Source organism: Macaca nemestrina, chromosome 6, assembly GCF_043159975.1.
Source record: "Macaca nemestrina isolate mMacNem1 chromosome 6, mMacNem.hap1, whole genome shotgun sequence".
Taxonomy (NCBI): domain Eukaryota; kingdom Metazoa; phylum Chordata; class Mammalia; order Primates; family Cercopithecidae; genus Macaca; species Macaca nemestrina.
The window spans coordinates 173,561,894-173,573,957 of NC_092130.1; the positions used below are offsets into that span (position 1 = coordinate 173,561,894).

Below are 12,064 nucleotides of genomic sequence, written 5' to 3' on the forward strand. Positions count from 1 at the left end.
TTCCTACTTGAAGAATGGATTTAAAAAAAAAATAAATCAGTGGTGTGTCTGGCTTCAAACTAAAATGATAGATGCAACCAGTAGTGGGGGCATGGAAAAGACACAGGTGCACACTTAAAATTAGACACAAGTGAAGCATGAGATGAAACCTCCACCAACGGAGCAGTTAAGGCAGCAAGTCCAACCCAAGTGAGCATGACGGGTTTCCGTACGCCATGCTAGGATGTTGCTCAGGTTTTCAGACCAATTGTTATTGCATAACAGGTAAGCATTTTGTAAGTCTCCTACTAAAAAATAATCACAGTATTTTGGAATCAGCTGCACTGAACTGAAATGACATTTTGCCAAATCTATCTATCTGTCTATGTATGTATGTATGTATGTATGTATGTATGTATGTATGTATCTATCTATCTATCTATCTATCTATCTATCTATTTATCTACCTACCTTTCTATTTGTCTATCCATCTATCAATCATCTTTCACCTTCCCAAACAATGCAATCTGTTTCGAATCCTCTGCCTTCTGTGTAAGTAGCTGGCACATTAGCAACTTGTATGAAGGGCCCCCTCAAAAAATACTTTAAAAATCCCCAATCAAATGGAATACACTGAATAATAATCCTCCAAAAGATAGTTTCAAGTCCTAACCCTTGTTATTTGTAAATGTGACCTGATTTGGAAATAATGTCTTTGTGGATATGATTCAGTTAAAGATCTCAAGATAATCTCATCCTGGACCTAGGGTCGGCCCTAAACCTGAAGACCGGTGTCCTTACAAGAGAAAGGAGACGGGGATTTGACTCAGAGACACGGCGGGAGGCCATGCACAGGCGTCTAGCAGAGGCCAGGATGAAGCCCCTGCCTGGGTGACTCGGGGAAGGCTGTGCTGCAGAGGAGACAGAGGATTCTGTGTGCAGGAGAGGAACAGGGAGAGACACACAGGCTTCCTCAGCTTTGAGAGCCTCCCATTCCTCGGATTGCCACCCATCTCTTGGATTCTGCCTGGGGCTACTCTACAGGTTTTCAGGGGCCCAGATCCCATGAAAAGACACAGAATTTGCTTTTCATTGGCTTTATCAACAATGAATGAGACAGCAGGAAGAGCCCGGGTGAATCCTCCAGGACATGCCTGGGACCCCATGACCCTCCCTGCTGGGGCTCACATCTAGCACAGCCTCGAGGGCAGTTCTGGGCTTTTTCTGGTTCTGAAAACAGCTTGAGGAACTGGAGGGCTTCACATCTTTCTACATGGACAGAAGAACTAGTCACTGGGCTGGAGTACAGGGCAATTGGTGACCCTGTACATTCTTAGGTTCTAAGCTCTCCTACAAAACAATAGCTTCATTTTGAGGTCATGTAGACTGTCCCCTGGTTTTATAGGATACATGGATCCCACCTCAATGTGCTGCTGTTTAAGCTCTGGTGAGACACCAAGCTTCTTTCTTTTTCGAAAGAGACCCCTGAGTTGGCTAACACATCTATCATAAACTAGACTTTAGTACAGCAAGTAGCACTGTACCTGTTGCACAAGAGACGTGTTATGTTTTTATCGAGGCTACTTAGATACCTAAAGCAATATTTAGTATACTGATTTGCTCGGAAACCAAACATATCTCCATCATTTCAAAAAAGATGGTCATGGAGCAGGACGAATAACAATCAAAATAGGTTGCAAAATGCATGTACTATCATTTAATAAACCAATCAGGAAATATAATAACTGAGGCCACAAATGCTTTACTTATAGCACTTGAAAAATCTTATTTCCAGTATAGGGTGTTTTGTGATATACCTCCCCTCCTTTTGGGGGAGTACTAAAGCACTGTGTCACAGACTTCAAAGTTCTTACCCAGAAGACCTGGGGCCTTAGTAAATCATTCAGTCAATGATTTTGGATTGCAGGTCAGCCTGCTGGCTCACCTTGGTATTTCCCACAGTGTCTTATATAGATTCGGTCATTTCTAGCTGGTGTTAAAGAATGGTTATGAAGAATGATAAATCCTTTAGAGGAAGTAATAATTTTTCTAGGCCTCTAGATGTAAATATTACTTTCTGCTACATTAAAGACAAAAATGGAAAGACTCCCTATAAGACTGGTATCAAGCCAATTGTGTAAAATTAGTGCTCAATCATAACACTGAACACTTTCGATGATTTAGTTTAATTAGAGGGTAAGGGATCAACTGTCAGCCATTGGAAACCATAATTATGTAGTGGTACTGAATGTGGATCATCTCAATGACCAGTAACAAAGTTGGGAGAATTTAATTGGATACTAGGTTCTTAAAATTTGCTGCTGTGAAGGAATCTGAGTGATGATTCTAGCAGGAAAAAGCATCCCCAGCATGAAATGGAGAAACAGGTGACCCCACAGAGGGGATGGCTGCATTGTTTCCTGAGAAATGATCGTCTAGGTGATACCCCTATGCAAGGAAGTGCAATTCTCTCACGTTTAAATTATAGGGTACTCAAGGGAGAGCATGCCTGCCATATGAGCGAGAGCAGAAAGATGGCCAGTCACGAGAAAAGAAAAATGGGTCGCAGGAGAAACCAGGGAAAAAGAACTGCACATGGTACAGGTTGTCAAAACTGCAAGCCAAAGAATGCAGAACAGAGAAAACACAAGGTGGTGGGGTGGGAAGAAGGGACCTCAAACAGCTTTGCATCAGGACAGGACAGCTCGGTGCTAGGGAGATGGATGAGGGCTGCATCATGGGCTCCTAGGAAGGAGGCAGCTCACATTGCTTGGGAAGCTAGAGGAGGACAGTTGTCCCAGACTGCTGGCCTGACAGCCAGATCCAGACTCGGTCCAACTGACTATGCAATTCCTAACAGCTTTCTGGTGGGGAGAACTAGAAGTCAACTGGAAGCCAGACCAAACTCATAAGTACATAGTGTACCTCTTAGACACCAGACAGATTTAATTTAATTGGCATTGCTTCTTCATGGGTTCTTTCCAAATACAAAAATCACCACTGTTTGTTTGTTTCATGCCACCCTTTGCAGAACTTAAAACAGACTTTGGACGAGGCAGAGGTGCCTGGCTTCAGATGAGTCTTGTGGTCTTTGGGCAACTGTCTTTATTGGAAGCAGAGGAAGAATAATTGTCTTTAAAAATCCTGCACCCACAGCCTCTACTAGGAGACCAGAAGGGTTGGGGGACCAAAGAAGGAAGAACAGTTTCATTCGCAATGCAAAATAAAGCTTTTAACAGGGGATCATATTTCTAGGAATGACTGCAAATGGCAGCAAAGGTATTCAGACCCGGTTCAAAGAAGCGTGTCACATATTCTGAAACGCAAATGAAAGCCCCAGTCAAGGTGATATGTTTTTTTTTTTTTTTCAAATAGTGTCAGTTATTGAAGGAACACTTTTGTAGGCTTATAAAACCTACAACATTTATTTTGAGATTTAACAGGAAATTAACTGATTAAAATTTCACCCATTCATGAAATTCGCCTTTTGTGGAAAAAAAGAAAGCTATTTCCCCTTTTGTCTATAAGCATCCACACCTTGTACTAACTAGGTTTGTCTTCAGTGATAATATGATTCTGATTCTTAGACATTTGTTTCCAAGAAGGTTAACTACAATGCACAGCACAGCACTATTCATACAGCACTTTAGAGAAGGTATATATATATATGTGCAGACTTCTTACCTGTCTACCCAGAACAAGCAGTGTGATGAAGAATATAGAGAGAGACACAGAGCCCATAGTCTTCAGGTCTTTCCAAATGCCTGGTCTATTAAAAAACAGACAGACAAACAGATAACAACACAACGAAACAACATGCACACAGGACTTAGAATTTGAATATCAACAAATGTCAGATTCTCTAGTGCCTGTCTACATCATATACCAGCCAAACACACGTTTCAAATCTCCTTCCAAACCCAGCTTGCATTAAAACAAAACAAAAATCCCTACTTTGAGGGCACAGTAAAATGATACAGATTTCCTACTTTATATCAAGCTACACCAAATATAAAAAGAAGACATAAGAATATGAACATTTTCTTTATACTTCTGGGATCAATATGGGTCATTGGATCTATGGTTTCTTCAATGTTTTCATTATTACTCTGGGAAAGAGACTGTACGCTTGAAATGAATAATCACGTGAGGTATAAACATGAAGTAGGGAACTTAATTTCTGCAAGCTACTCTCACCTCTGAATTACACAGTTTCATATAACTTTCAAGCAGTCATCCAATCTTATTCACTCATATGATTTTGTATCACAAAGGCATAACAGAGATGAAAATTCTGGGTACACTGCCCGAGTGACCTCAGGTTCAAATTGATAATAAATGACATCAGTCATTTACCCCTGCCAAGATGTCATTGCACTGGGTAGGCTCCCCCAGTCCTCACTATCACAGTCCAGGCAGTGAGCACCCACACATCCTTCAAATGCTGACATGCGAACATTTCCCATATAGGACTGTAACTAAGACCTGAAAAATAAAAGTGGATTATGCATGGATACCACGTCACATAATCAGCATAGATGGTATCTGATCAACAACAGACAGCAGGTCATCACTTTTCACTTGTGTGTTGTCCTGGCTTTTTAATTTTTCCAGCTTCTCTGGGGGGGATTCAAGGACACATGAGATAACAAGAGGCTTTGGTGTAGTATTAAAAAGCCCAGGTGGACTTTAAAGCAAGAGAGCCTGGGTTTGAATCCTGAGCTATGGGGCCTCGCATAAACCCCATTCAAACGTCACTTTCCCCATCAGTCAAAGGTGGGTACCAACCCCTACCCTGCAGGCTGTTTTAGCCACTACATTAAATATCTATATACCTGGCACAGAGCCTGACACATAGGACACTCTTTCCAAATGGTACTTGTGATTTTTAACATTAATTACAGAATGATAAGGAAGGGGAGTGGGGTGGGGCTAAGAAACTAGAGAAAAAGATAAGGACACACAGACTGGAGAATATTCTTAACAGAATGAAAGACTCAAGTGCAAAGAAAAGGTGGACTCTTGCAGGAATGAAGAAACAGAATTGCCTGGTCCCCGTGGCTTAGGGGCTTAGAGCCACAGAGAACTCTCCAATAAGGTTGTGCTTGCATTAGGAGTTCTTTCCTCTCCACCAAACCTGCGGTGGATGGAGGAATCAGAGCTCGTGAAACTGAAGGAGGTCATCATTTCTGAGAATGAGGCTGGGGAGCAGTGCCGCCTTCCTGTTTCACTGGCATTGATTTTATAAAATGAAGTTGCTGCTTTCTGAGCCTATGACTGCGGTGTCCAACAGCACAGCTGAAGTGACCGATGGGTGCAGATGTTTAAAACCAATTCTGACTCTGACTTTCATGGATTTTAAACTCTTTTTACTCTATATTGACCGTGCTCGTGCTATATTGAATAGTGAAAGTGGCACCACACAGCTAACATCCTAAGAAGCTAGTGCAGGCTGAGTTTTTAATTTGCACGCTGCTTTGTGAACATCACATTACTTTACAATTCCAAGGGGCCAGAGAAAGCATCTATGACATCCCCTTCTTCCACCCACCACCCCCATAATTCCTAAACTAAGAGTAAATCTCAGGCCAGGGTTTATAAGAGCTTCATCAGTGCAACAAATCAGAATGAAGTCCCCTTTGCATTTCTAACTAAAGGACCAGATGCCCCAAACATACAGAGCCAGCTCAGGCCCCTCTCACTGACAGAGAGACGTAAGTAGGACCCTCTTAGGCAATTCAAGACCTGGCTGGGTTTTCAGTTAATCAGACAGAAAATTCACACAAGCAACCTATTGGAAGAAATCCTGTCTGGGGAGTCCTTACATTAATGCATTTGAATCTCGGTTTATGGGGTAGAAATACCCTGCTCCACCCATCTCCCAGATCTTGAGTCTTCATGAGGAATAGCGGTGGGTGGAGGGGGAGCTTGGAGGAAGCTAGACCAGCAGAGCCTCTCCCTGCAGGACTGGGGAGTGGATTGGAAAGTGCAGACCTAAACGGATCTCAGGAATCACGAGGCACCAGCAGCCCACAGAACCGACTGGCGTACCAGTACACGGCTGCCTCTTTCTCTTCTGAAGTTCTCTGACAACTACTAGGAACTCCATCTGGCTTTTCTGGATTTCACTTGGATTTCTCAAGACTTCTTTCATTCCGTTAGCAAAAGAGAACTGCCAACTCCTACTGAAGGCCTTCTCTCTTGTGTGGGCCACTTGTGGATGGATGCTGTTAGGGTCCCCATGGTTTCAGTGACTTATTTCTCCACTGTAGATCGGTTCCTAGATCTCCTCACTCTTTGTCTGTCTGTGGGAAAGGTGGGAAGAAGGAGGGGCATGGAGCATGGTGGGAGACAGAAAGAGGTACAGTAAAATCCCAGGACATCTTTCTGGCAGAGTAGTCAGCTGTGATGATCTCTGAATTAATTTCCTAGAGTCGCTATAATGAGGTAGCATAAACTAGGTGACTTAAAATAACAGAAATGTGTCATCTCAGAGTTCTGGGGGCTAGAAGTCTGACAGTAGGATGTTCTCAGGGCCTTGTCCTTCTGAAACCCTTAGGGAATCCTTCCTTGCCTTGGTCTCACTTCAGCTGGTTTGCTGGCCATCACTGGCTTTTCTTAGCTTGCCACCACGTGACTCCAATTCCTGCCTTCATCATCACGTGGCATTCCTGCATGTCTGTCTCTTCACCTGGCCATCTGCTTAGGAGGGCATCACTTATACTGGATTGGGGTCACCTTCCTTCAGCATGACTTCATCTTAACTAATTCCACTTGCAATGATTCTATTTCCAAATAAGGTCACATTCTGAGACACTGTGGATTGAAGTTTTATATCTTCTTTTGGGGGACACAATTCAGCCCACCAATCAGGTCAGCTGTTTAGAGAAATATGAGCTGCACAGCTAGTTGGGTATGAGCTCTCTCTCTCTCTCTCCCCAACTCGCTCTCTCTCTCTCCCCTCCCTCTCTGTTTCTTTCTCTCTCCTTTATGTTTTAAGGATGAAATCTACTTTGGACTCTCATGTGTTAGGGTGGTGCCATCACTGAGTTATGAAATAGGGAAGATACAGCTAATATAACTGAGAAAGTTTGTAACTCTATGTTTTCCAATACAACGACAATGGTAGCCAAAATGTGATAGAACACACTTCCTTTCATATCTAAAAACCAGACACTGGGGACTCAGATGCTCACATGCCACACAGGCATCTGCAGTTGGCCCTCCGCCTAAGGTTGTTAATGGAGTAATCACTTTGCTTGTCAAGTTTCAGGAGTACAAAAGAATACCACACCCCAATATACTGGCTGAGGGAGACGGAGGAATTGCTCAGTGAACCAGCCTCTAACTTGAAGGCAAACACTTCAGATGGAGTAAAAAAGGACATTTTCATGATTCTCAGGAGGGAAAGCAGTCCAGGCACATAGACACAAACATTATCTTACCTTCAAAAACTTTACATTTCTGTGGGTGAATATTTTTAAGAATAAAAGTACCCGAAGGAGCCTAATTTCTGTTGTGTTGTCAACAGTGGCTAGCTGAGGTAAAGTCATATATTCTCAGGTCACTAATTGGGATAAATAAAAAAATCAGTTCACTGATCACTGAGGGCCACGACTCATAAAGACCAGAGTAACAAGGAGACAATGACTTCCTTCCCCTTCACCCATACAATATCCTCATGGTCTTCAGCTAATCTATCTTTTATCTTTTTTTCATGCCTCTAGTTACACCATTACGTTAGAAAATACCTGGCTTTGTTCACAAATGACCCCCAAATCCTCAGGAATCATCAATGTCAAATGATGCTGAAAGCAAATGTCTTGTCCAAAATGATAACGCCACAAGGACGAGTCTGCTCACTGAGCCTCACTCAGCAAGGGACTGGGACCTCAATCACAGAGCCGGAAGACAACATTGTCCCGCGTAAAACAAGGCAAAACACCCCAGAAAACTAATCTGAGGTTAAGATGCATACGCCAAAATAAGTCAGTCCCAAGCCTTGTCAGAAAATCTTCAACCAACTCTGGCTTGAGAAGCAGCAGGGAATTGCTAAGACGCCCTCGGTCTACTTTCATGGTGCCCTCTCCTGCTGTGTTCGTTGCAGATCCTGTGGGTTTCCTCTTTGGACTCTTCTCCCCAACTTGAGTCACTGAGGCAGTACCTTCCTCCTGGCCCGTGGCAGGCTGGTAAAGTGTGAGGTCAACGGCTCAGCCAGGGTTCCCACGCTCTGTATCAAGGGCATTCCATACAAGTGTGTTGTGAGAATGAGTAAGTGAGTGGACAAACAACTGTGTTGGCTTGGAAATGGCTCGTCTTCCCTGAGGGGTTTCTGGGCATTCTCTCCTCCCTGGATTGGACACAGATGCACCAGAATGTCACGTGAACTTGCAGTGAAGATGGCCCAACATCCTCCAGGGACAGATGGCTCAAAGGCTCCCGTTTTTTCAGAGTGGTCATAATTGCCAAGCCAGACATGGCGGTGCTGCAGCAGAACCACAGAATAAGGAATAGGCTCCTGCTTCGAAAAGAGCTCCGGAGGCAGTGGCAGGTCAGAAGAGATGACAGAAGTGTGTGTTAGGGGGGTTGGACTGGGAGTGCTGGCCCTTTGCTGTGGAGACAATCATGTGTCCTGATTAATGCAGCTGTGGTTTCCTTTTGTGGAGAAGAGTGATTTTAAGTCGGAAGCCACTGCTGCCTCAGCGCGATCTGATGTGGTCGGGCTGGCCGTGGCTTTAGCGTCACAAGGAAGAACTGATGATGAGAAGCATCGCACAGTCTATGGAGTCTATGCCACAGGCCCTGTGAATCCCTCCCCCCATTCTAAAATCAAACAGAACAAAACAAAAGAGCCTAAATATCGAGTTTCTTCCTGCAGATGAGTCCAAACCACAGGACATTTTCTGTTTTAGGTCAGATAGAGAAGTAGTTCACTAATGGTTGCTCTTTATAGAAGAAAAAGAAGCTTGTTAGACCCTGCATAGCCCTAGGACAACTTGCTTTGTTGTTAAAGTGATGCGGCTGGGATGGCTTCCCTCCCTGCTGCCCCGAGAGTGGGTATCAGGCACAGAAAAGCATGCTGTGCTCCTCGCTTTCTGAAATGGCACAGGGTGCAGGAAACAGGCAGAATGGGGAAAGCTGAGATGGTAAATCTGAAAGGAATCGAAAATCTTTTCAATATTAACTTGACTATATTATAGCTTGGAATGCAAATTTGTAATATATCCTTCATTTAAAGAAAAGACATGAAAACAATGTCAGGTGCTTGGGAATATCCACAGACCATCTGCCCCAGAGCGAGGCCTGCAGCTCTTCCTGACCTCTCCCGTGAGGGGTGGGTTTTCTTGTTCTTCCTCAAGACCTTCCCTCAGTTCATCATCAATCAATCCCTCATTAGGACATTGTCAAAATAATCGCAATATCCCAAATTCCAGCCATTGGGATTTCCGAGACACTGGAAAATCAGGGAAAGCAGAAAAATGCCACAAGGAAGGTGCTTCGTTCATGCATCTCAATGACAGGTGCAAGTCCGAGCATCTCCAGTGCTCTTCCTCATAGGAAGGCTGGGAAGGGAAACTTTTGCAGACATTTCAGCCAGTTACCATCTACAGCTTCTGGATAAGGCTAAGCGCTGTCTATCATTGCTGCTTAAACTCTGTATTTATGCGCTTTCCAGAAAGTATTTATTTTACTGGGCTAAAGTTGCAGCACAGAACTAATTGGTCTTTGGGGATCCTTGTGAGTTAACTGCTCTGTTCAAGCTCTCCATGTCCCATGTGTCTCTAGAATTAAAGGTACATTTCTAGCCACCAGGTGAGTGAACATAATGGCTTGGTCTAAGTGAAATAACACTGATCCCTTGAGACTTTTCAGTTCAGCAAGAGAAAAAAACTCAGGAAAAATCCGACAACTTCTTGCAGACTCAGTAGCAAGCCTTTGTCATGGGAAGGATAAGTGTCTTTGAGACAAAAACAGCTTCCAGCAACATCCGTTGTTATTAATATCACTATCACCTTGAAGAGCAGCTGGTGTCTCAACAGCTCTGGCTAAGGGCTTTGGGAGACAGTGTCACAGATAGGAACCACAACCATTATCGATCCATTCACAGACAGTACTGAGGACTGCTATGGACACCAAAGAACAGAAAACATCTGAGAACCTCCTGAGCTACCTTCAGCAGGAGGCGACTTATCTGAATCACGCCCCAGCAGGTCACGTTAAATACCGGGACACTCCTGGCCTCCTTCCTAATGGATTTTCAATGGCACACTCTCTCTGAGTGGTCTTTCTTTCCTCCTGAAAAGTCTACTCTTCACACTCTTGAATGTGTAAGAATGTCTTAAATACCATTTTCTTAATTATTCGATACGAAATTTTTCTAGCGCATCCCTCTCCTTTTTCCTCTGCCAACTCCATTGGTTTGTAACATCTTGTTGGCCCATCCACGAGCAATGTCAAGTTCGTTCTGAAAAGGCCCTGCCACTGGAGCCACGATGAAGCCACATGCAGGACAAAGTACAGAGGAAGACGGCCGGCACTGCCTTTAAACAGAGATGCCCTCCCTGAACTTTCCTTTGAAATATAAAGATATGAACAGAACCTGAAGTGGATACTAAAAGACACACATCCTCAGTGATCTGGAGATACACTCTGTCTTCAGGGAAGCAGGTGAGGCGAGAGATTTCAGGAAGCCGGTGTCAGGCTCTTCCCATTGTTCGAGAGCACGACCTGCTTTTGTTCATTCATTCAACAGATTTTTGTTGAGTACTAGATGCCAGGCACTATTATAAACCATGGTATTTGGTTCAGATCTTCTCTTCTGCATGATTCAGGAGAGTGCGTTAAAGTCCTCAGCCCATATGTGTATATCACAGAAAAGGGGCTAACAGGCGACAGAGGCCACGTCCCCTTCACCCAGGATGGGTACCTTCCACCTTTCCTGGGTGAAACAGGCAGAGGAGCTGCTTGGTCCTCCGGCATACCGAGCGGTGAAAGCCAGAAGCTTGAGGGAGGTCTATGTATTAGTTGGGGTTTTCCAGAGGGATAGAACCAATAGGATGTATGTATATATAGAAGGCAGTTTATTACCGAGAATTGGCTCACCGGATTGCATGGTGAAGCCCCATGACAGGCCATCTGCAAAGCAGGGAAAGAGAGATGCTGGGAGAGGCTCAGTCCAAGTCCCAAAGCCTCAAAACCAGGGAAATCGACAGTGCAGCCTTCTGTACTGAGAACCCTGCAGATGCTGCTGTACAAGTCCCAGAGTCCAAAAACCAAAGAACCTGGAGTTTGATGTTCAAGGGCACGAAGCATCCAGCACAGGAGAAAGATGGAAATCAGAAGACCCAGCAAGCCAGCTTATCCCACCTTCTTTCACCTGCTTTGTTCTGGCTGCGCTGGCAGCCGATTGGGTGGTGCCCACCACACTGAGGGTGGGTCTTCTTCTCCGAGTCCACCAACTCAAATGTCAGTCTCCTCTGGCAACACCCTTGCACACACACCCAGAAACAATACTTTATCAGCCATCTAGGCATCCTTCAATCCAATCAAGCTGACACCTAACATTAACCATCACAGTGTCATTGGAGCACTCAAGGCCAATGAGGAGCAGGTCTAGGGGCCTTGGTGGACAGCAAGGACACTGACCTGCCACAGTCAAGCAAGGGTCCCAGAAAGAAGACCAGAGCAGGAGAGAGAAGGCAAGAATGTGGTGCCCAGAGACAAGTCACCAAAGGGATGGGACCAAATGCTATGACTTCAATGGTACAGACGGACTCAATCAGAAAAGGCGGTGCTGCCTGGCCATCCTGTGAGCCAGCTCCTGCCTTCAGGGACACCTCTGGCTTTGGGATTAAGTGATGTTCATTCTCAAGGCACCACACTGCACAGATTTTTTTTTTAAAGGATCTCACTTTCATATTGGGAAGTGTGTGTCAGCATCAATAAGCAAGGCAAAGGATGAGAAAACTGATGTCAATTATTTGATGGGGAAAAGTTCTTGGATCTCAGAAAAAAGAAGGAAAACATTAACGTTGGTTGGTTTTACCTCTGGCACAAGTCACAGGGTTATGTAAAACAGGCAATG

At 44.3% G+C, this 12,064-nt stretch overlaps 1 protein-coding gene across 1 annotated transcript in view; it reads right to left on the bottom strand.

Moving 5' to 3' along the window:
* LOC105489474 (adenylate cyclase 2) overlaps positions 1–12,064 on the bottom strand; it is a 425,178-nt gene that overhangs the window by 37,976 nt on the left and 375,138 nt on the right. Inside the window, exon 19 of the mRNA XM_011754299.3 lies at positions 3,664–3,748. Coding sequence (XP_011752601.2) covers positions 3,664–3,748 — 85 coding nt within the window. The remainder of the gene's footprint in view (positions 1–3,663; positions 3,749–12,064) is intronic.